The following is a 24,566-nucleotide window of genomic DNA, read 5'->3' on the forward strand; positions in this document are numbered from 1 at the left end:
ATGGCAGCGGTGCATGGGGTCAAGTCCCGCAAAGGACCCGTTGCTCTGTGGCGCGCAGAGGGGACTTGCTCTGCCAGCCTGCCTGTGTGCACGGGTGGGTCCGCTCCAAAGCTTGTCTCTCTCACCAACAGAGGCTGGTCCAATGCCAGCTGTTACCCCACCCGCCTGGCACCGCAGCTAGCCAGCCCAGCCTCTGGACTACAGCTCCCAGCCTGCCCGCCCGGCCCCGCCCTGGCTGTGCCGTCAGGGAGGCCAGGCTGGGTGAGTCAGTCCCCTGCCTCCAGTAAATATTTGTATTAGCAGGAGCCGGCTCTGTAATGGTGGCTGCGCTGTGAGCGGCGCAGACCCAGGGACCCCAGGGCACGGCAGGCGGCATGTCGGTGAACATGGACGAGCTGAAGCACCAGGTCATGATTAACCAGTTCGTGCTGACCGCGGGCTGCGCCGCCGACCAGGCGAAGCAGCTGCTGCAGGCGGCGCACTGGCAGTTCGAGGTGAGCCCCCAGGGCGAGGCAGAGCTGGCTGGGCGGGGGCGCCCTGCCGGGGGGGCCGCCATCGCTGCCCATTTGCAGCACCGGCGAGGTCACGGCTGGCCTGGCCCTGCAGCCTGGGGCGCCGCGGAAGGGCTGGGGCGGCCGTGGGGCAGCTGGCGAGCAGACCCCCGCCGAGCTGGAGGGCGCGGGTGGGGCAGGAGGGGTTTCCTGGCGCTGTGCTACAGCCCGCGCCGCGGGGGGAGCTCAGCGCGGCCAGCCCCGATCGGTGCCTCTGGCGCCTCAGCCTGGCACCTCGGGCGGGCCGGGGGCTTGAGCCTGAGGGGGCGGTGGAGGCAGGAGGCGTGGGGCTCCAGGGCGTGGGCAGTGCCGCTGCGGAGAGGAGCCCCAGTGCTGGGCTGGGGGGCCAGTCCGGAGCAAGCCTTGTGCCCAGGGTGTGAGCCAAGCCATCTGATCTGCCCACCTGGCTGCTGTGTCCAGAGCAAGCCCCAGGGCACTCACAGCGGCCCCCAGTGGGCTGCCATGGAGTGAATGTGGGGAGAGGGGAGCCTGAGAGGCCCCAGTGCTATATGCCCCCATCCTGCCCCACAGAAGGCTAATCCCGGGCACCTCCAATGTGCCGTAGCTGCCGCCAATTGCTGCGGGTGCCCCAGGGTCTGGCGGATTGGAAGGTGCCACAGCTGGGGCTACTGCCACAGTTCAGGGAGTGGGCGGTGGGACCGGGAGTTGTTTGGGATACGACCGCCTGTGCCAGCATCTCTGCGCTGCCCTGACAGACGTTCGTGTGTGCCATGTGTGTGTGTTCAGCACACCCGCTTCTGGGGAACGCTCCATGCCGTCATGGTACTGCTGTTTGTCAGGCCCATACAGGTCAGCCTCCCTAGGCCAGGGGTGGCTTTTCTGTCTCTGACCATTCTTGGGAAAGAAGACCGCCATCAGTACTGTCACTGCGGCGCTGTTTTAGTGTTGGTGTGAATTGTGTATGTGTACGTGGATGGGGTATATGTGTACAGCCCTGTTTGTATTAGATGTGTGTGTACGAGTGTATATATGTCTAGTGTGTGAGTACTATATAGCAGGGGTGTATGTCTGTGTATGGGGTGTGCTTGTCTTCTGCCTGTGTTATTAAAGTGGGACTGTGTTTCATTGCTCCCAGATGGTCAGGGTTTCCCGAGGCTGGCTGTAGCAGATCCACAGGGGCCACCCACCCCTTTCTGGGCCCCACTCAGGAGTGGATTTGCTTTTAAAAGGAGGTAGAAGGAACACACACAGAGCATACGCGCAGTGTTGGGGCGAGCTCTGGCACTGCTAGGGCAGTCTTTCTGAGCTCACCTGTACTTGGTGCTTGGGGGGAACATAGCAATAACTGCTGACCTTATGTGCACTCCCGCAACACCTCCCCCTGTTCCCTGCAGGCAGAATGATGCCCCTTAGTGGCTGTGGGTTGAAGAGCCCCGGTCTGGCCTTTCCTATGTTCCTGTCCCCTGGGGTTTGATTCCTAAGGCAGCACCAGGAGAAGAGGTTTTGCTGGTTAGAACTTCATTGGCTCCAACTGCTTATTCCTTTGGCCTGGAGTCAGGATCCTCTGTGACATCGACAGTGATTGCTGGGGAAGTGACTGTGATGTCACTCTCGGGATTGCAGCTTCAGGTGGGGAACATGCAGGCGGACTGTGCGAGCGCAGTAGTCCCAGAAAGCTCCCTGGTGGTAAAGAATGGGAGTGTGTGCGTGCTCAGGGGATGGACACAGCCCTGTCTGCTACAAACAAGATGTTTTCCATGCGGCACCAGCAGCTCTTTGCAGCTCAGTGTGACGGTTTTGTCACTAATGGCACTGTTGTAATTAGCGTGTCTGTTCTGTGACACAGAAGGAGGTTTGAGTCAGTGTAGAGAGCAAGAGGTTTCTACTGCACACATTAGCATGGCTGGGGCATCCCTTGTTCTATATGCACTATAAAAGAAACAATTCTGGGTGCATTTTATAGCATGGAGTCACTTGACTCCCTGTGCTTCTGGTTTGATCAGGTAGTTTAGACAGCTAGATACTGTATTCACAGGTTTTCTGGGTGCAAAATCAGAGGCTGATGGTCAAAATCAGACTGTCTGTGTGTGTGTGTGCATGTGCAAATCCAAACAGATGAATATCTCACACTCTCTCTGTGCACTGACTATGCACACCGAGAGAGGCACCCACAAGGCAAGCCCATCTGTATATTTTCAGATTTTGCAAAAGGAAATATTGGACACATTTACATGTGTAGTATGACCTAGTTTCTGTTCACCAGTGTAAATGAAGAGGAGCCCTACTGGACATTGTAAGACAGGTGTGAGAGAAGGATCAGACCCTGCCACCTTTTACGTGTGAAGCACCAGGAGTAGGAACTTGCGACAGAAAGTTATTGTTTCAATTACATTTTCCAGAAATTTGCCACTATTTGGCAAGTTGCACAAGTGCAAACAGCAGTGTGCTGGCCATGGGTCTCCCGTGCTGGTTTGGCACTTGCATGACTCAGAGGAAGCTCAGCTGTAAACAACCCAATGGGACAAGTTACCAGTCACTTTTGGTGCAAAATGCTCAGATAATTCCCTTTGCAAAATGGCTGCTGAGCATGCCCCCTTCTCAGAGCTCTGCTCTAGGAGTACTGTCTTCCGGGTACTCCAAATCCCTCTCAGTCTGAGCCCATGATCTGCGTTTGCAGAGTATTGTTACTCCACCCCCTTTCACGGATGCCCTTCTCCAGGCTGAACCAGCTCCTCGGCGTGTATGACTCTCTGGAGTTCAGTGGAGCTGTGCTAATTGATTGATGCATACTGTATTGTATGTATTGATGCATACTGTCTCTTTCACATGGGGGACCACATTGCTCCTGTTACTCAGAACTCCGTAACCCATGATCCCATGAGCATTATTATGTGCCTCTCCTGCATCACACCGTGGCCCAGGGACAGAGAGCGCGGCCCAGCCACTAGTGTTTCACTGGCAGCTGATGCTCCCACTCTCTTTGGGCACGATGGTCCATTCCCATTTAAACTAACATTTCAAGATAATAAACTGCCTGACAACAAAGCTGAAATGAGTGACAAAGCAACAGGAGTTGGCTGTTCCTGCTGCATCTTTGGGCTTGTCTAGAGGAGAAGTTTACTGGCATAACTCTACTAATATAATTCTACCAGTCTAGTTACACCAGTGTCACCCCTTGTGTGGATACTCTGATACCAGAATAAGGATCTCCATCCGGGGTTATACCAGTTTAACTAGAGTGGTATCATTACACTGGTAGAATTATGCTGGTAAATTTCTCCATCTAGACAAAGCCCTTAAATACATACAATCTGCCCCATTTACAGCCCTTCCGGACTGCTCCATGCAGCAGGGTAATGCTTTAACCTTTGATCGCTGTGCTATTTCCAAGCGTGTGATACTTGGGCTGTGCTCATTTAAGGGCTGGAGGGAGTGGATCTGGGGAGTGAGAAGTGTTTCCAGCTACTGGGAGGGGGGTTGCACAGGATCACATGAACACACATTGCAAACTCTCTGGGGGCAAGGGCTGTCTGTGTTTGTACAGTGCCTAGCACAATGGTGGTCCTACTCCATGACTAAGTTTCTAGGCTCTGTGGTAATATGCACATCATAATAATGAGGGGGCATTTCCTTCAGCAGGGTTGGGGTGCACAGTGGGGAAAGGAACCAGCAGTGGGTGGGGAGGCCAAGTTGTTGTGCTCTGGGGCAGGGGAATTGGAAGGTAATCTTGATGGGAGGGGGTAGGGATCAGCATTTGGGGGAGCTGTAAGAGGCATTTGTCTCTGAGGACAAGCACACTTGTCTTTAGTTCCTTTGGGGTGAGCTTCACTCTTTCTCAGCATTGCAAGGGTTAGTAGTGAATTTCTGGGCTCCTGTCATTTTGCCACCCAGCCTCTCTGGGCTGTTTGGGAATTTCCAAATCTGTCTATTCACATCAGAGGAGAATTCCGGTCCCATAAGAGCCTTGGTACCCGGTAACCCACACAGTCTCAGGGAAAAGCTGACAGACAAACCAAGGGGCTGGGTGCTCTTGATTCACTGGAGCTGGGGATTGTTGGTAATTTACTCTGTAAAACGTGTGTTGACTTTGTCCTGATCAGAGGCTGGTCTCCAGAAGGGATTTATTCAGCATTTACCAATGAGTGAAGCTAAATCTGTTGTCAGCAAAGCTGAGATCGCAGGGATCCCATCTGCTCAATCATAGCGGTGTACTTCAGGAGGAGACTCACTCAAGTCTATTGAATTGTTCCAGATTCATCCCAATGTACCTGAGAGCAGAACCTGGCCCTACCTGTCAATTGGTAACTGTTGGTAGGTGAAGCACCTTCAGATCATGCATCCTCTGGGACAAACCCACACATTGACATCCTTGTGCAATGCGAAGATTACTGTGTTGCGGTGCACTGCCATGGTGTCAGAACACTGCCCGGGCCCCAGCCGTGTTACATGATGCTCTCAATGTCCTGCAAGTCTCCATACGGCCCTGTCAGATCCAGCAGGCCAGGAGCTCCCAGGAGGTATCTGATATCAATGGGGAGGGAAACATAACCAAAGACAACACACGCTTGTGGGGCGGGAGGTTGGGAAACTGTTAGTTTGTATCCATGTAAGAGGATCACAGCCTGCAACACATTAAAAAAGGCCTGAGAAGGAAATCATTCATTTTGAAGGAACATTTTCCTGTCTCTGGGAAATGGGGTGGCTCCAGGGAGTTGGGGGTATTTTGAGGGTTCCGTCTCTGGCTCTTTCACTAGCCCTAAATTCACTCCCATTTGAATATGGAAACGAAGGCAGATTTTTCTCTCTGTGCTTTTTTTTTTTTTTTTTTTTTAAAGTTTGCTGCTGTTGCAATGATGTCAACTTTGTTGCCACCGTTTAGGGGGTGGGATTGGGTGTGTGCCACCAGGGGATTGGCTGTTCCCATGTGCCCCTCCTCCTGATGGAGGCGTTCCATCCTTGGATTAGACTGGTGGCTTTCCAAGGCTCGGGGAGGGGGAGCGTTCGGGAGCCGCTCCTGGTGGGTGACTCTCCCCATGGGCCAGGCTGTTATTGAGCGGGCCAGGAACAGTAACTCCACCCAGCCAGTGGAAGGACATGAAAAGGGTTTCACTGAGATATTTACAGAGCACACATGGGGCTGTTTGTGAAATATAAGAGCTTGCAATAATTCCTAGGGCTCGATTCCCTTCTGCCGCTATAAATGCAGGGGAGCAGCGGGGAAGAAGAGAGACACCACTGAAGTCAGGGGGGCTGCACCAGGGTGAAACCAGAGTGAACGAGAAGAGGATTAGTTGCTTCATTTTGCATGTGTGCACACACTTCTGTGTCCTGCCTAGATTCATGTCTGGACCATCCACTTCACCCACTTACATTCCTTTGTTGTTGTAAGGCAGGGCAAACCACAGTCTTGCCCAGCAGCCACATCCTGCTGCCCTTCTCCCCCCAGACTCCGAAACTGCAGCCCGTGCTCACCCTCCAACTGCTGATCTGATCTACTGCCCATTCTGTTGCTGGGGAACACAGCTATCGAGCAATTATTGGGCCTCTCTGGTGAAAGGCAGGAAGACTAGTAGTCTGCCAGGTGCCTTTAGTAGCAGTGGGCACCAGGATCAAACAATGCCTGGAGTCCTGTTTAAATTAACTGAAACCAGGGAGTCTCACCCTTCTAGCTTCTGTGTCGCTCCTTGAACACACCAGGGGCTCCCTGTGGGCCACCCTCCCACCTCCCAGGTATTGCAGGGACATACTACAGACCCCGATCTCCTCCCTCATTCCAGGGGCACTCCATTGCTCCCTCTGCCACATGCCAAGAGCTCTGGGCCCTCCAATCTCCCCATGCCAGGGGCTGTCTCCTTTTTCTCTCCTGCTCCAAAGGACCTTTCGTCCCCCTGGACAGAAGGGAGGGGTGGGCAGCTGGTGTCCTTTCCTCCCACCCCCAGCCTGGAGCAGGCTTTGGGCAGGCTGTGAACGGCTTCGCTCTCTTTGCCCTCCGACTCCCCTGCTGGCTGAGCACCCACTCTGCTGCTGGGAGACAGCTCAGCGGGGAGAGCAAAGAGCCATTGTTAACTGATGACCACTTTTAGCCCTACCGGGGGCTCTGGGGGCCCCTCCGCATTCATCCTTCCCCCTGCCCATGCCAGGGGCTCTGGGGGCCCCTCCCCATTCACTCTCCCCCCCAGAAGCTCTGGGGGCCCCTCCCCACTGACCCTTTCCCCCATGCCAGAGACTCTTTGTGCCGACCATTCTTCCCACCCTCCATTCTTATTTTCTTCCTGGGTGTCAGAATTTTAAACTCCTTGGGAGGAAGGGCAGAGGTGAGGTGGGTTATTTTGCTAGAAGGTTTTAATGGCTCCATCCACCAGTTCTTTGATCCACCGACAATTTCAGACCTGATTACAGCTGAGGGGTCTGCCAACCAGATGCCAAGGGCTCCGTATGTCCCCTATTTTCCTCCTCCCAGTTTGCCACTTTCCCCCCAGATCAATAGGTTTCTGCCCATTGAGGTCTAGAACATTGCCTGGAATTTTGCAGTTAATCACATTTAGCATTTAAAAATTATCACTTTACATCCAAACAGACAAATGCCATTAAGTGGAGTGTAGGGCCTCAGAAACTCAGCCAATGGAGGCTGCCTGCCCTTAACTAAAACCATATCCCCCTCAAGGGTTAGGGACCAAAAAAAAAAAAAACCCTTAAACTCCCTGGTCTCCTTTAGCAATAATTGCCTTCCCCTCTCTGAGTTTTGTTCACATTTATGGGGATATAACCAGCCAACTAAATGACTACTAGACCAACCAACTGGCTGGTAGCCAGCTGCCATAAAACCTGAGCTCCCAGCCCCACCTCAGCCACCCGCCCCACCTCATGTGACTTCTCTCAACTGATAAGCTACCCTCTTCAGTTCCTCTCGCCAGGGCTCTAGCCCCTGTTTTAAGGTATGTCTGCCTTATAATCACGGTATAATTACAGTTTGAGTAGCCATACCCAGACTAGCTTTAACCTAGCTAGGTGAGGTCCCAGCACAGCGAAATTGCAGCTGTGTGTTCTCAGCATCGGCTGTACAAACCCAGCTAGAACCTGCACAATTAGTCATGGGACGAGGCCAGACTGCGCAGTTTGGGGCATGCTATTGAACCCCCAGAGGTATAGGAAAACTATACCTGCCAGCGGTACAGAGACCCTCAACTTTCTCACTTTGCCTATAGGGGGAGCCAGAGAGCAGCATCTGAATATTATTCTGTTGTCCGGTAGGGACCCGCCCTCTGTCCTCCCATATCACCCCCAGAGAGAGGCACACCTGTTACCCCCCCACCCTGTGGTTTACACAAGCAGATGCCACCACGGCCCTCAGTATTGCAAACATTGGCACCTCTGCGCTAACTGAGCATGGCACACTCTTCACTTCCTCCCCTGAACTATTCCGCAGAGTAGCTGTTAACAGCTGCCGTGGTTTACCCCAGAAGTGGCTGCATTTTGGGGGGTGGTCGAATTGATTCCTACAGGGATATTGTGTGAGACTCTGTAAAATGCTGCGAGGGTGGCAAAACTTGCTATAGAAATCAGTTAACAATATGATGAAAAGACATTGCACTGGGGACATACAGTAAAACACCACAGACCTGATTCTTCTCTCATCTCCGTTCTTATACAGTGTGAACCACTGACTTACCTGGAGTTACTCCAGATTTACACAGTGGGAGAGGAGTGTCCAGTCCCTTCCATCCAACACTCCCTCTGGTCTGTTTGATTGTTTAATTCTCCGGAGTCTCTCAAACTCCCAAATGATTTGGATGTTCCTCAGAATGTCAGTTAAACGGGGATTTCTATGCCAGTGCCTCAGGCTGGTGTTAGGGGATGCTGTGCTGCTGGAGGTGAGACATAAAAGCAAGGTCCTAACTGCTTGTGGTCATTATAGATCCTGTGGCACTTTCCATGAGCGTAGGAGTGCTCGCCCTGGTCTCCTTGTCTAATTCAAGCTTCGGTAATTACATTCCACTACCCTAAATTCTCCCTAGAGCCCCAGTTGGATTTGGTATTCTTCTACACTTCCTGTGCCAAACGGCTGCATAATGTAGTACTGGGCTCCACCCCAGAAATGGCTGCATTTCACCAGTGAGTGAAGTAAGTCCATATGTGTAGCATCTGTCTGTGAAACTAAATGACAAACACCGTTCGCTCTGCAGAGGCCCTTGGAGCTGTTCTGCATGCAGCGTTGTTTGTTTTTTTAAAGAAGACGTGACGGTCTCGGGGGGGTTTCTCTGGAGCCATGGCATGTGCTGACCAAGGGGGCCATGCATGTTTTCGCATGGCATGGAGGCCAGTGCCCAAAGGGGCTATTTCAGAGTGGTTGCAGGGTTCTGATCACATGAGGTGGACTGGAAGTGACACAGGATCCAGAGTTTGGTGGCAAATGGAGGGGCGATTTTGCTTTCACGCACACAGGTGGGCTTCTTCTCTGCTGCACTGCCTGCTCCAGGAGCCCCACCCACCAACAGAGAACAGGACGCTGGCAGTCAAGAGCTACCCATGCTGAGCCGAGAGTGGAGCTGTGCCCTAGTGGAGCCCTACTCTGGGGCATGAGGGAGCTAGACCAAGCCCTAGGCTTGTGCTCCAGAGGGTCGGGTGGAAGAGTGCCTCGTTCCCAGACAAATGATAAATCTCTTCCTTCCTTTTTTGCAGACTGCACTCAGTGCTTTTTTCCAAGAAACAAACATCCCCTACAGCCATCACCATCAAATGGTAAGTGCTTCCCTGACCCTCCCCTTTGCTAAACCGGTGCAGCAGCAGTGCTGGCCTTGCATAGCTGGGCTGCTGTTGCTAATGTCCAGGCCTCTGTTCCACTCCTCCACGAGGGAGGGCAGAAATATACAGCAAAGCCACGGGGTGGGAGGCAGGAAGCTTCCTGCCAAGAGAGAGAAGCTGGGGGTGGGCTGTGTTCTGGAAACATCCATGGGGGGAGCCAAAGGCTCCAGGCTGGTGCGTGCAGTGTGCCTTATTTGGGGTGAGGGTAAATGAGGCCTGCAAGCCAGGGTGCAGTAGCATGCAGTGTGCCCTGTACTGTGGGGAGCACTCTATAGGGAAATGAGAGGAGGAAGAAGCTGTAATTTGCACCTGTCCGATAATGCAAAGCAGAGACTGCGGCAGGAGGGGCAGGCAGGCTTGGTGGGTGGGAGGGAGCAGAGATGTGGGGCAGGCATAGAGGGAGGGGCTGAGAAGGGGGCACTCAGAGCAAAGCCAGGGTAATCCGGAAGGCTGATCCTTGGTACTCTGAGTGCAGGAGAAGCAGGCAGAGGGTGACGGGAACAGGGCTTGGTTCAGCTCCAGTGGCTTGGAGCTGAACCAGACTCATTCCCTTTGGCCCTTCATCCCCATTACTGGACCACCCTGCCCTTCCCCTCCTGGGACTCTAGCTGTGAGAGCCTCCCTGAGAGCTGCAAGCTGGCTAGCTCCATCAAGTCCCCCAGCCCACAAAGATGCCTGACAGGAAACTGAACCCTGCTCTGCCCAGTGGGAAACTTTCTCCCAAGAGTCCATCTATGGGAGGTGCTGGAGGTGAATGCATCCATGGAGTCCAGCGTAGTTCAGTGCACTGGCCACAGGTGGGTGTTGGTGGCCCACTGCTGTTTGTGGTGGCCCTGAATGTCCCATGAGCTCCTGTGCTGCAATGAGCAGGCAGAGTAGGAATGTAGCAATTTCCTGTCCCTCCTGCTGTGTGCTGATGCTAGTCCCATTGCCCTGCACCTGCCGGCCAGCCAGGCCCTTGCTGTTGCTGGCTGGGGAAGTTTGGGTCCCAGAAGAGTCCACAGTGCAGCCTGCACCCCTGACACTAAGGCTGCACAGAACTGCAGTGTTACAGGAGCTCCCAGCGGTGCCTGGAGAAGCTGCCAGTTCCCTGGAGGCAGCTGTGATGCTCTCTGGCCTGGAGACCCTTCTCATGTCTCCTGCAGCCTCCATGGTGTGAAGGGGCCAGGTGGTCAAGGCTCCGTGTCGCTCTGCTCTTTGCACTGCCGATGACACCTATCCCATCTGCCCTGCCACGGGAGGGCTCAGGTGAACGGCCCAGCGGCAGGGCCGGGGATTTGGGATGGCAAAGCCAGCTTGGCCATTTCACCTCCTGGGCGCAAACAGTCACCCCAGACTGTCGAGGGAGCCGCTGCCTGGTGGGCCCTGCTCCAGGCAGTGCAGAGAGGGTGGCTGGCTCTGGCGACAGGGCTGGAATGTGTGTGGGCGTGGGGAGCCCTGATGCCCTGAGCATCATCAGCTTCTCTCCTGGGCCAACGGCATGGGGGCAGCGACTCGTGTGGCGGCTCCTGGCCTGTCTCCTGGGTTGCCACAGCAGAGCCGAGCCCCAGTGAGCAGGCTCCAGGGCAGGGGGAGGTTGCGCTGCTCTTGGGCACTGCCTGGAGGCCGATTGAGGAACAACAGTGCAGCGTGCATGTGGGCGGGGCTCTTGCAGCCTCCCCCAGAGCCCCTGGCCCTGGCAGGGCCACCCCTGCCTCCCCCACACAGGTCCAGCAGCACTTGGCTGCCATGTGCTGAGTGAGGTGAGGGGTGGGCGAGTGGCATCCCAGACAGAGGGGTAGTGGCTGGTTAACGCTCCCTGTCCCGCTGAGCCGGGCTCCTGGCTTCCTGGGCCTAACCTGCAGCCAGCAGTGGGTCCACATGTCCTGCACGACCCAGCAGTGCCAGGTTGGCTTCTCGGTTGGGCCATTCAGTTCCGGGGGAGCTCCTACCCCCACCAGCGCCCCTGGGGCAGGTGGGCTGAATGGAGTCCAGGAGGAGGAACTGACCCCCTCAGAGATGAGAAGCCTAGAAAAGGACCTTGTGGGCCCTGGCATTGGTCCCACTCTGAGTCCATGGCAAACCAGTCTGCTCCACGCCTACCCTGCCCCTCCTTGGGAGCTGCAGCTAGGCTCTGTTGGTGTGACAGGCGAGAACAGAAGGGCCCTGCACTTGTAACATAGCAGATACACGGACATGTGCAGACACACAGAGATATGCAGAAATATATGTGTGCTCTCACAAATGTCTGCTTACACACGCACTCACGGGCGTAGACCACAGTCATAGGCGCACACACACACACTATTTCCCTTTAAATCTCTCTTCCCAGCAGCCCCTGGGCTGCCCAGCAATCTGCCAATTTGCTTCTTGACAGCCTGTGACCCCCCCCCCTTATTCTCCACCCAACACTTTTCCTTGTTATATCTTGCCCACAGAAGCCCCTGGGGTCCCCATGCTCTGCCCCTTTAACTCTCGTGCCTGGGCAGCCTATAATCTGCCTGTGCAGATGGGTCCCTGGGATTTGCTGGCTGCCGTGTCCTCATTTGACTCCACCGTTCTCTGGGGCAATCAGGGATTTGGAGCATGCAGTGAGCATGCAGAGCGAGCACCCAGCAAGAGCCACGCTACAAACAGCCTCCAGCGCAGGCAGCCGAGGGGGTGGGGACAGACAGTGTTGCATGGGGCTGGACACCCTGGAGTCCATTGGGCTGCAAACCGTGAGCTCAGGGCAGGGGCTGGCTGTGTGGAGATGGTGTCCTGGCCAGCTGGTTCTTGGGGTGGCACAAGCTCGCAGGTGAGCGGGAGCCCTGGCTTTGGAATCCAGTCCATCCCAGAGCAGGGGCTCTCAGGCAGGGGGGCCACCTCCCCCTCCCTCATCCTTCCCAAACTGAGTGATGTGTCCCCAGTTGGTTAGATGGGAGGGGGATCCTGCTATGAGCTGGGTGACGGGGGGCTGAGCATACGCCAGGGGGCCAGGGCATCTGGACTGGGGATCCAGTTCCTGTGCATCAGAAGGGCCCCTGGCATATGTCATAAACCACAGTGGGGCTGAGGCCCCCACTTACCCCTCCCCTTTCCTCCCTCCCAGTGTAGCTTCGCCATTCATATTCCCTCATGGGCACCCCCTCCCCTCAAAGGGTCTCTCCCTGGAGCGATGAGGGTGCAGGAAGGGGCTGGATCTCAAGGGTACCATGTACCGCTCCTGTCTGGGATGTTTGACATGAGCTCTTGAAAGACGATTAGTCCTCAGGGGCCTGAAATAACTGCTTCTTGCAGGGAGCAGCCTTGATAGGAGCTGGCAGCCTGGCAGAGCCACCCAGACGTGCTGGCTCCAATACCCACCCCCACCGAGCGCCTGCTCCAAGCCGCTTACCTGCCTGCACGAACCTGCAGGGAAGCTGCAGCTGTGGGCACTGCCCCATCTGAGGAGGGGGAGAGGCTGCAGGTGCAGTCGCCCACCACAGCCCCCACGCCAGGACCCAGCAGAGCCTCAGCCCCTCCTGAGCACAGCGTGCAGGGCACCTTGCTGCGCCTCGCCTGGCCACCCCCAGGCACTGGTCAGAATGGCGAGTAATGTAATCACTGTACTGGGGGGTTCTCAGTCAGCACTGGCCCCCGTGCAGTGCTAGGGGGCGCTGTGCTACAAGGAGCAGGATGGGGGCTCGGTAGGGGTCGCTCTACCCTCTCAGTGCTGACCCCCATGGCCTAGCATACTGCTTGGGGGCTCTGTGCTGTAGGTGGGCAGGGTGGGAGCTCAGTAGGGAGTGCTCTCCTTATGCAGTCAATGCTGTCCCCAGTGCAGAGCTAGGGGCGCTTTCCCTTCCTTGTGTGGACCCCAGGGCATTACAGGGTGTAGTGCTGCAGCAAGCAGGATGGGTCAGTAGGGGGCGCTCTCTGCTGGGAGTGCTGAGTGCACTGCGGTGCTAGTGGGTGCTGTCCTGCAGGGAGCTTTAGGATGAGACGTAAAATGGCTGCCCTGCACCCTTGTGGAGTAAGGCTCAGAGTCGGTTTTCTCAAGTAATAACAGTGTAATGCTTGGTACGGACCTAGCACAGCTCACAAGCTCTGCACAGACGGCGCAAGCGTTAATGTGAATGTTCATGTCAGCGTTTGGACTGAATTCCTCCCCAAATCCACCCCCTGCAGTTTCAATTGGGTACGGTGCTCTTCACTTCCCGGCCCAGACTGTGGTGAGGTGCTGCTTTGCCACTCGGGGCTACACCCCCTGCATTTGACTGCTGAGTGATGTGATCCCCGAATATCTCAACCTTGGCAGACTCCATTAAAGCCCTGGAAGGGGAGGTGCTGTGGTAGCAATAGCTATTACGGATTGCAGCTTGCCATGGAGTTATGGGGTGGGGTGCTGCCTGTCATGCCCAGGGGTTGGATGCTGGGATCCTCTCTGGCCCACCTGGGCTAACACAAATCAGTCGCATCCTTGCCCCAGTGGCAAGGGAAGACGACAGCTCCCGGCAAGTTTGTCAGGGAGGCAGCGGCTCCGAGTTCTGCGAGTGGCCCTTGCTCCCTGGACGGTCCCTGCCAGTGCCGGCTGTGGGGAGGCAGAGGCCTGCAGTGTCCTCCCCCTACTGCTGTGCGTTGTGGAGGCCACGTCTTCCCAAACGCAGTGACGGGGAAGCCACAGGAACCCACCTGACCTTGTGGTGGCTCCTCGCCAGCTCCGGGTTCTGTCAAAGACCAGTGCTGCTGGGAAGGTAGAGCGGGAGAAGAGTGCAGAGCCGCTGACTCCAGCGGGCAGCAGTTGAGGCAAAGCAGGCCTGAGGGACCTCAGCAGAGCTTTGTGTGTGTCTGGGCGTGGGGGGAGCCCAGGACTGGAATTGCAGGGGGCTGTGGGTTAGGATAGAGGGGCACTAGCAGAGCTTGCCCAGCAGCACCGTGTACCATGGCCGGCTCTGGCTAGGGCTGCGAGGCCCTGGCTTCCACGGGCATCAAACTGACACACAGATTCAGTGCTGGGTTACATGGGGAATGTGCCAGCATACCGGTACCGCCGTAATTCTGCTGGCGGCAGTCCCCGGGGGCCACTGTTGCTCCCAGAGTTACCCTGGTATAATTACCGGAGGTTCATTATGCTGGTGAATTTCACTGCATAGACGAGCCCTTAAAGATAGATAAATGTTCCACCCCTGGTGCCCTTTTCCAGCTGCTTGGCCTGCACCAGCTCTCCCCTAGCCCTGCCTGCCTGGGCCTGGCTAGTGTTTGGGTAGAGACCACCGAGGAAAGGCCCAGGTGTGGCAGGGAACCGCGCTGGCGATCCAGCTGCTGGCACTCTTGCTGAGTTAGAACTGATGCCCCTGTGTGGTGCTTGGAGTCCTGGGCTGCTGATTTTTGGGGGAGACCCTGAGCCCTTGGATCATTAACCGCTTCCTGCAGTCAGCCTCCCTAACCGCCCCTGCAGCCTCCCTTGGACGTAGGTCTCGCCCTCATGGCCGGTGGGGTGTTTCCATGCTGTTACACTGTGCCCACTCTCCACCCCAGAACTGGCTGCGCACTGCACTCTCTGGCCCTGAGGGTGAGGGGCTGTGTCTCTGACTAGCTTCTGTCTCTTTGTTCCCCTGCAGATGTGCACTCCTGCCAACACGCCCGCCACGCCCCCCAACTTCCCCGATGCCCTCACCATGTTCTCCCGCCTCAAGGCCTCCGAGAGCTTCCACAGCAGCAGCCCTGTGGCGTCTATGGCAACCTCCCCTCCTCCCCCACCCCCACCGCTCCCCCAGCCCGGGGGCTTCAACCCAGCCTGGCCTGCGGCTCCCCCCTCCATCCAGCAGCAGCAGAGCATGTGGACTTCGCCCCCGCCCTCGCAGCCATCGGGCTGGCCCGCCACAGTCTCCCAACAAGCCACGTCAGAACAGAAGGCCAACGTGACCATGGAGGCCGAGAGATGAGGCCGCAGGGGAGCAGGAACACGATGTGGGGAGGGCCCCCCTATGGCCCCAGCTTTCATTCCCCCCCCCCTTTCTGAGGAGGAGAGGAACTTTGTTGCCTCAGAGACTGGCAACCACACTGAAACAGACAGACACGCGAGCAAATAGCCACCTTGCATGGGTTTGGTTTGAAGTAGTTTTTACTTGTCCTAGAGCTGACCAGAGCTCCCCAAAGACCCAGGGAGGCCACGCTGGATGCAGGAGCCATCTCTGGCCTCTGCGTCCCAGAGCCTGACTTTGTAGGAATCTCTCAATGAGGGGACCCCCCCTCCCATCTTTCCTGTTGGGATGCTGGATTTTTGCATGCAAGTGACTGGGGTTGGGGGGGGGGGTAAATCCCTTCTTCATGACCCACTTCTCCCTCCTAGCACCTGGAGGGGTCCCACTGCCAGGCAGAACGGGACTATGGGTAATACACATCTCCTCCTCCCTACACGGTTCCCCCAACCCTGCTGAATGGGGGGTTTTTTAAAGAAAAAAGGAGGGGAAAAAAGCATTTCTGCTCAGCTGCAGGCCTCGAACCCATGCACTGAGCTTGCTTTGTACTGAGAGGGAGGGGAACGGGGTCTCCTTTGGAGAAATATAGCCACTTGTTTTCTATGACCCAAGCTCTCTGCTTTCGCCAGAGCGGGGACCTGCACCCCCTCTCAGAGCCTGCGGGATCAGATTCCCATTGAGATGTGTGGGTGAGGCTGGCTGGGCAGTCTCCTCTCATGCTGCCGGGGTGGGGGGCTAGCGCCCTTTGCATGACTCAGCGTATGCCCCACGGAGGCTGGGCTTGCTTTGACACCCTCTGTTCTTTGCTCCCTGCGGGGGGAAGGCCCTTCGGACACGCTCTGGCGACACCAGGCCTGGGCATTCCTCAGTGGCTGCTTGCAATACACGCTCTTCTGCTTTGAACCCTAGTGTCCGTGCTTCGTTTTCAGCAGCCTGGGGAGGCGGGAATGCCTTTTCCGGGGTCAGGGACCTCACCTCACGCCTCCTGGCGCATGCCCAGGCACGCAGTCACACGCAGACAGGGCTCATGAGGGAAGGGATTCTGTTTTATGATGCAGTGATGTGGGAGGGGAGTGGGGCTTCCTCCTCCCTGCCCTCCCCCACTCCCCCCAGGGCTGGGCTATGGGGCAGCGCTCACCCTGGCCTCACAACTGTATTGGCTAGAGACCTGAGAGGGGAAGCTTGACGGGCCGGGAAGCCCTGGGTCCCCAGAGGTAATCGGGGGCTGCTGAACTCCTCACCAGGTGTGAGCAAGAGATTCTCCTCCCCCCTGACAGGGAGACCCAGGAGAGTTGGGATGAGGTGACATCTACTGCCTCCATAAATCACCCCTGCAGCTTGGCTGGAGTGCCCTTTCTCCTCGCTGCCTGTGTGGGCTTGCGCTAATGTTATACTGTGGCTGCGTTCTGCCCCAGAGGTGGCTGCATGTGGGGGGGGGGGTTTGCTGGCATAAGAGGTGCTTCTCTTCGAGGGTGAGGTGCTATGTGCGGGGAATTGCACCAAAGGGGAGCAGGAAAGCAACTAGCCCTCAGGCTGCAGAGGTAACTGAAAGCTACATTTCCCAAGGGCTTTGCTGCAGCCATGTCTGAGGAATCCAGAGTTGTGTGGCCCAGAGACAGAGAGGCTCCATACACGTCAGACAGGTGGCAGGAGAGGAGCCATCCGCAGGCCGTGCCGCTAAGAACTCCCCAAGCTTTCCTTAGTCTGAGTGACTGCTGGTGTCTAAGCAAAGCGTGCTGGGAAAGCTACCCCGCTCCTCGCTATGGCAGGACCTGCCACAGGCATCAGGGGCAGCATCCTCTGCCCAGAGGCGGAGCACAAGCCAAAGCTGCTGCATGCCTCGTACGAGGGCGCTGCCCAGCCAGCGCTGAGCAGCACGGGCATTTGGCGTCCCTCGATCCGTCAGTCCGGACATTGGCTGAGGCCCTGGAGAGGAGCAGTCAGTGGGGTGGAGGGAACGGGCTGGTGGCCAGGAGTGAAAGGTGGAGTGGCTGGAACAATGAACCCCATGGGACTGTGAGTGAGAGGCAGCTATCTGAGCTGCTTAGTGCTCTGTCCTGTGGAGGGGCGGGCGGAGGGGACTGCTGGGACATGGCTCTGCACGGCCTGTTCAGTGCTCACACCGTGGGTCTGATGCGGGAGGCCAGGTACGGGGTTGCGGGCAGCAGGACCTGGACTCTGGCTGTGGCAGTAGCCAGTGCACTGTTCCCTCCAGGTGTTGTGGCTGCTGGAAGCCCAGGATGAGCTAAGCATATCCACAGGGGCTGGAGCTGGCATGTCGGGGGGCTGATGGGCGAGCAAAGTATGGCTGGGCTTCGACACCCCCCGGCAGAGGGGGGCATGCTGCTGGGTTTTCTCAGTGCTCCCCCCCCAGCAGCAGGCTCAGCGTGAGGCATGTTCTGGCTGCAGGACAGGTCTTTGGGGAGCAGACAGTGGCAAAGACCAGCCTGGCACAGCTCCCTGGGCAGGACCAGAACTCATGCCCAGCATGGCCCCCCCACAACAATGGCCTGGAGTTAGCCCTTGAAACCAGGACTTCTCTACCCAGAATGCATTGCTGCTGCAGCTTTCTTGGCCTGCCGGAGACTCGAGGAACTTAAGCCCGTTCTAGCTGACTGAGGGGTGCTGCTGATTGGGGGCTCGGTGTTGGTGCGCTGGCCCAGAGGCTGCTCATGTTACCTGGGTTGAGTGCATGGGAGAAGCTCAAAAATGGCTTGGAAAGGAGAAGATGGTGTTGCCCAGACAGAAGCCTCGGGGCAGGGATGGGGGGAGGCCCAACCCAGAATCACCTGTGGGGTCATTTGCAGGTTCCATACAGCCCTTGGAGTTCTGTGCCTGCAGCCCAATGCATGGCTGCTTTGGTGGATCTCTACCCGGCCCTTTGGCTGTGTTCATTGCTGTAGGGTCTGTCCTTCTGTGGACCCATGTGGCAGGGGATCTCAGAAGGGATTTCAGTAGATTTCATGTGTGGGGAGGTGACAGTCTGTCTGCACATGGGCAGAGCCTGCAGTCAGCTCCGTGTGGGTCCTAGGGCTGGCAGTCAGGAGGAGAGGTGTTCACGTGCAGCAGGAGTGGGATGGTCTCTCATGCTGCCCCCTCATGCAAGGTCAGTCCGTGGCATGGGCCACATCTGTCCCGCCATCCTCTGGTGCCACCCCGAGCAGCTGGCAGCCCTCCCAGGAAGGTCATCCTGCGGGATGCAGGGATGGGGAATCGACGGAGGGTCTGTGCTGGCATTTCCTATGTGATCCTGGGACACGTCAGCAGGAGTGACCAGCTTTGGTGTGTTGGGTGAGACCACCGCAAGGGCAGGCACATTCCTCTTCAATGCCTGATGCCTGGCACGAGCTGGCAGGGCCAGCAGAGGAAGCTCTGTGCCCATGCAACATCTTTGAGCTCTGTCCTTCCACGCCCAGCCCTTGGAAGGAGCCAGCAAAGGCCCTTTTCCCATGCTGTCCTTGCTGCCTTTCTTCTGCTCCCAATGCCCTCAGAGCCATGCTCCCTCTGCAGTGTGGCACCTGGCTCAGGAAGAAGGGGCTTGTGCTCCCATTTTAGTTCCCTTAGTGACAGAAAATGGGCCCAGGCTAGGTGGGGCTTGCACAGTGCAGGAAGCAGATGCCCAGCTGCACTGGCAGCGGATTTGCAAGCTGGTAGGTCAATGCCAGCTGCTCTGAGCACCCCCAAGCCTCCTCCTTAGCCACTTCGTGGATTTCATTGGATATCAGTGGATGTGATGTAGAGATGGTGTCCAGGCTCAGCAGCAGGCTGCCATATACAGATGTGCTAGGATTGGACCACTTCACACACAGGATCTCCAGGTTAGTTAGCACCCCAGAGTTCTGCCTTCATGGTCCAGGGCACAGTAATGCTTCCCCGGGCTGGCCACTAGAATGGCCCAACCCGCCCATTCTGGTCTCGGTGCCAGCAGTCAGCACAGTGAAACCCTAAGCCATGGCTTCTCTTGTGCTCAGGGCCAGCCAGGAGGTCTCCAAGGCAGAGGAGCAGCGTGAAAGGGACGGGCTTCCAGCTGGAGAAGGCACCTGCCCTGGGTGGCAGGGCCTGGAGGAGGGCAAGAAGACAGTCTAGTGGGAGGACCCAGCTTCCTACCTGTGCTGAACCCAACCTGCATCCCACAGTTTCCATTCCCCCTGGGGAGGGCACACAGCCAGGTCAGTGCCACGTTACTGGTGTGGGCAGTGCTGGAGCTCCCAGGATGTCACCTACAGCGTGGGGCACCCCCTGAACTAGGCCCAGAATGCACAGCTCCAGTCCAGCCTCCACTTCTTGCCACAGAACCAGCACTAGGCATGAGCAGACTTAGCAATGGCTTAGGGCCCCGAGCAGCTCAAGAGGGCCCTCTATTTGCTTTTTTAGTATGTGATGATGGGTGTGGGGAGGGACAAACATATTCCTTCCTGGGGCCCCCAATGGGCTAGCACTGGCTGTGCCCTGCCGGCAGCACTGGGAGAATCTTCCGATTCCCTCTTCTGTCTGGATTCACTTACTAGTTGCATGCCCAGCCCCCTCCTTTCACACCTGTCCTGAGCCCTGGTTCTTCCCCTGCTCCCAGGGGGTACTGTCACTCCAAGGGGCCCTGCCACAGCATCTCCCCGGGGGCTGTAACAATGCTGCTCCCACAATAGTTGTGGACTCTCATTAATAATTCAATCCCTTTTGTGTGTGTGTTGCTAAAATAAACACTGGCCCTACCAACAATACCACCCATGCCGCCTACTGTCTTCCTTCTGCCCAGCCTCTAGAGACAAGCAAGCAGGACGTACTGCAGCTGTTCACCAGAGGATTCTGGAAGATGGGGCATCCTGTCCAGAAGCTCTCCCGCAGCTGGAGAAAGGCCCTCCCACCATATGCCCACCTTTTAGGATGAAAGCTCCCCAAAGCACTCTACAGATCAGTCACTTCACCCACCACTGAAATTCAGCCACCTCTGGGGGATTGCACAACAGCTGTTAAAGAGAAACAGCAACACTGTCTTCTATCCAGTAGAGACTGCAGGGGAGTGTAGATGGCAGGATGCACTTGGAATCTGGGCAGAACCCAAGGGTTCCTGGTTCATTCATAATTTTGTGACACTGAATGCAGGTGAAGTTGAACAATTCCACTTTATTAATTCCAGGGGGAATTAATCTCTGGAATTCCATCCGCCAAGATGGCCATTGACTGAAAACCACACAACACCTGGGAGGGGATCACATTCATATGGGAACATATCTCTGTCCCCCCAGGACCTGTGAGACTGGCGTTCTTCAACTATGCCACAACTCCACCCTGGCAGGACACTTGGACCGATATATAACCCAGCTGATGTCCTGGTACTTCTGGTGGCCCTGGATGAGCTTCACAATAGAGACTTTTGTCACTTCCTGCCAGGTGTGTGCCCACACCAAGATCCCACACCAGAGACCCTGAGGTTTCCTCCAACCTCTGCACACCCCACCTCGGCCCTGGGAACCATCTGCTGCAGTCCCAAGTAACACATCTCCTAGCAGAAAATCAGACACTCTGAAAGCAGCTAGCATGGTTCCCGGAGGAAAATTCCGTGTTCCAGGTCTGGTTTGGGCCACTACCCTCTGATCCAAGCCCCATGGTATCACTTGGCGAATGTTTTGATGGGAGCCATGAGGGGATTCTTGAACCAATGCAGTCTCCCTTTCCTGCTCCGCCCTTGAATGTATCCAACCGACCAGGCCAGGGTGGGAGTAGTGATCAGTTTGCTCAGTGGAGAAGCACTGGTTTGGGCCTCCCCCGTGCTGGAGCAGGGCAGCCTGGTGTTAACAGACTGGAATGCCTTCCTGTGAGCATTGTTTGCCATCTTTAACAACTCTCATCTAGCTCACTCAGTGGAAGCTGCACTGTGACGGCTCCAGCAAGGGCAGGAGCCAGCTGCCTCGTATGTTGTCCGGTTCCAGCAACTCACGGCTGATGTTGAGTGGAACGAGGCAGCACACCTACATCATTTTTGGTGTGGACTCAGTGAGGAGGTAAAGTACGAGCTAGCCTGCATTGAGACCCCAACCTGCTTGGATGCGTTTATCAACCTCTCTCTCTGTGTCAACCATCAGCTGCGTGAGCAAAAGGAGGAGAGGAAGAGCACCCTGCTGTGACTTCACCCACACCCTACACCAAAAACCCCAGGGCCCGACCATAAACCGATGCAGTTTGATCTGGGCCACCAACACTTTTCCCTCAAAGAAAAGGAACAGCAATGGTGCAATAACCTATGTTTTTATTGCAGAGCACCAGGACACGCCCTTGCCTTATGCCCATTGTGAACCCCAACCCTCAAGGAGTCAGGAAATGAGCACACTCAGGCTGTAGGGGGAGCTGGCCTGGGCACTATGCTCTGGAACTATCCCCCAGCCCTCAAGAGAAACTCAATCTAGGAGATGTGGGTCCTCCCCACACTTCCAAGTACAACTAGAGTTACGAACCATGGATGGGACCAAGCCAATGCCCCCCAGTGGGCCCTGATCGATTCCTGGATTACTGATAACTTCGCAGATGCTAAAGCCGCTCGAACACGACAATTCCCCCTCAATTGAAAGCCCTCATCAGTTCTCGTAGAAACAATAGATGGGTCCCTCCTGTCCTCAGGGCCAGTGACTCAAGAAACAGTTCCCCTAAAAGCTGTAATCCAGGGCCATCGGGAAGTGCTACAGTTTAATATGATCCACTGCCCACATTTCACACTAATTCTTGGTGTCATCTGGCTGGAGCAGTGTGACCCTTGATCCTCTTTTCTCTCCAGGACATGCAACTTCCCCTCAAAATACTACCTAAGGGTCTGCCTGCTCACAGCCAGCCCCAATCTTCTGGTCCTGGGCTGCTGAGGCCAATCAGAAATGACAGCACCAGTGGGAGAACTCCAGATAGTGGCAGTTAGCCAGAAGAAATCACTCCCAAGCCTAAGTCTCCATCTCCCTGAGAAGTACTGGGGTTATGGAGACGTGTTTTCAAAGAATGTAGACACACTAGCTCCACACTGAGACTATGACTGCCCTATAGATCTGCAATCCAGGGTGAAGGTCCCTAGATGGACGGATCTGTGTGATGTCCGAGCCTGAACTGCCAGTCCTTCATGAATACATCCAGGAAAACCTAGCCAAGGGCTTCACCTAGTATTCCATCCCTTTTCATCAAGAAAAAGGACAGAATGCTATGCCTTTGCATAGACTATTGGGCCCTAAACCAAGTAATAATACACTATCAGTATCCTCTGCACACAATCTAGTAACTCTGAGATCAAGGGCAGTCTGTCAGAATCTTCACCAAACTGGACCTCTGGGGTGCTTACAATCTTGTGTGCATCAGGGCAGGGGATGAATGGAAGAGCACATTTTGAACCCACTACGGGGACTTCAAATATTTAGTAATGCCATTCAGGCTGACCAATGCTCCTGCAACCTTTTAACATTTTGTGAATGACAAATTTAGAGACATCCTGGACCAGTACGTAGTCATCTATCTCGATGACATACTTGTGTTTATGGCCTGGCCACAAAATTTGACTAGTCCTCTACAGAATTCCTGGGTTACATCCTTTCCCCAGAGGGTGTCAAGATGGATCCCTGCCCCAGAAGGTGGAAGCCATGTGTAGCTGGACCATGTCCAAGTCCTGCTGGGAGTTACAGTGCTTCCTGGGCTTTGTGAACTTTTACTGACAATTTCATTCCAAACTTCCTCTGCAAGGCCACCAAATTTGTTTGGACACCCGAAGCTCCCCGTGCTTTCGAACAACACAAGGCTGCTTTCACCACCTCTCCCATTCTAGCATGCCTGGACGCAGCTCAGGCATTCATAGCGGAAGCTGATGCCTCCAACATAGCCATAGGGGTGATATTCTCCCAGAGGCATGGTCCACAGCAAGTCCTGCACCCCTGCACCTACCACTCCCGAAAACTCACCCCTGCTGAACGGAATTATGAAATATTGGATAAGGAACTACTTGCAAACAAATCATCCTCCAAAGAATGGCACTATCACCTGAAGGGAGCCTGACACTCAGAGCAAGTACCATACTTTTCGTACCATATGAACCTTGCATATGTGTGGAAGGCATGAGCCTTGAACCAAAGACAGCTCAGGTGGGCATTATTCTTCCCTCAGTTTGATTTTTGTCATCACCTATTGCCTGGGAACCAGGAACGGGAAAGCTGATGCCTTATCCCGAAAGGGCGAATACTACCAAGAGGGCAAGGAGCTAGCCAAGAACCACCCTAAAACCTAAGGTCTCCTAAAACCTTGCAACATTCTCAGTGTCACAATACACCAAGACTTGCTTGATCCAATCTGGTCTGCTTTGCAGGGCAATCCATTAGCCTAGGAGGTGACAGAACAGTCTGAGCAAACAAAAGCCAGAACCAAGATGCAACACTCCACACAGGATGGGATAACCTACCTTGATGGGTGCATATACATTCCACCGGGGCACTCCCAGCTAGAAGTGCTCCATCTCTGTCATGACCTCCATTGGCAGGCCACTTTGGGAAGCCATGTGGAAGGTCTTAAGGTAGCCATTTCTTCTGATGGCCATGTATGCAAGCTGAAGTCAGTCCAGGACTGCTAATTCTTGTGAGCTGTGTGCATGCACCAAGATGCCACATGCTAAGCCCCTTGGCACTCTAGTACCTCTGGAGACCCTATCTAGACCCTGGGCCTCAATCACCCTGAACTTCATCATGACTCTGTTGGCCACACAGTGGTCTTGACTGTTCTAGATGAACTGATCATGTAGTCTGCCTTCATGGGTTTCCAGACTGTATCACTTCAAACTGAGGCCTGCAATTTATGTCATGATTTTGACATGAAGTGCTCTGGCTAATCAACATTCGTGCTTTTACCTGCTCCACATACCATCCCCAGACAGATGGGCAGCCAGAGAGGGTAAACCAAGTAGTAGAGCAATACCTGAAAAGCTTTGTCAACTATCATAAAGACAACTGGTTCTTACTCCTTCTGTATGCTGAGTTCTCATACACAATGCAGAGTCCCTTCTTTGCCAATTATGGTTTCCACTCTCGCTTCCACCCAGCCTTGCCAGCAGTCTCCCTGAACCCTGCAGCTGCCAACTGGATCCAGTGAATTCATCATATCCAGGAGGAGCTTAAGGACCACTTTGGAGATGTGAAAAGGGACTATCCTTGACTCTAGAGGGAGAGACTGTACTATCTAATCAAGTGGAAGGGCAATGGTCCTGAAGAGTGCTCCTGGAAACCTTCTGTCCATGCTGCTGACCTGGTAGAAAGGTTTAATCAAGGCCACCCAGATAAACCTAGCTCAGCGCCCACCCAGAGGAAGGTGATGTAAGGATCAG

At 55.4% G+C, this 24,566-nt stretch overlaps 1 protein-coding gene across 2 annotated transcripts; it reads left to right on the plus strand.

The window, feature by feature from the left end:
* The first annotated feature begins 200 nt into the window (after positions 1-200).
* UBALD1 (UBA like domain containing 1) lies at positions 201-16,138 on the plus strand. Of its 2 annotated transcripts, none has more exons than XM_048866582.2 (3): positions 201-494; positions 9,192-9,251; positions 14,876-16,138. In XM_048866582.2, the coding sequence occupies exons 1-3, from the start codon at positions 375-377 to the stop codon at positions 15,197-15,199; spliced, it is 504 nt and encodes a 167-aa protein (XP_048722539.1). In that variant the 5' UTR covers positions 201-374; the 3' UTR covers positions 15,200-16,138. The 2 variants fall into 2 exon arrangements, with proteins under 2 accessions (XP_048722539.1, XP_074988947.1); XM_075132846.1 differs by lacking the exon at positions 201-494 and adding an exon at positions 4,830-5,029.
* Positions 16,139-24,566: the final 8,428 nt, after the last annotated feature.

Source organism: Caretta caretta, chromosome 10, assembly GCF_965140235.1.
Source record: "Caretta caretta isolate rCarCar2 chromosome 10, rCarCar1.hap1, whole genome shotgun sequence".
Lineage (NCBI taxonomy): Eukaryota > Metazoa > Chordata > Testudines > Cheloniidae > Caretta > Caretta caretta.

Excerpts from the sequence above, each read along its gene's own strand:
- UBALD1 (XM_075132846.1), top strand. The coding sequence starts at position 4,889 with ATGCGAAGATTACTGTGTTGCGGTGCACTGCCATGGTGTCAGAACACT. Across the intron at positions 5,030-9,191 it reads AGGCCAGGAGCTCCCAGGAG|ACTGCACTCAGTGCTTTTTT; the intron begins GTATCTGATATC and ends CCTTTTTTGCAG. Across the intron at positions 9,252-14,875 it reads ACAGCCATCACCATCAAATG|ATGTGCACTCCTGCCAACAC; the intron begins GTAAGTGCTTCC and ends GTTCCCCTGCAG.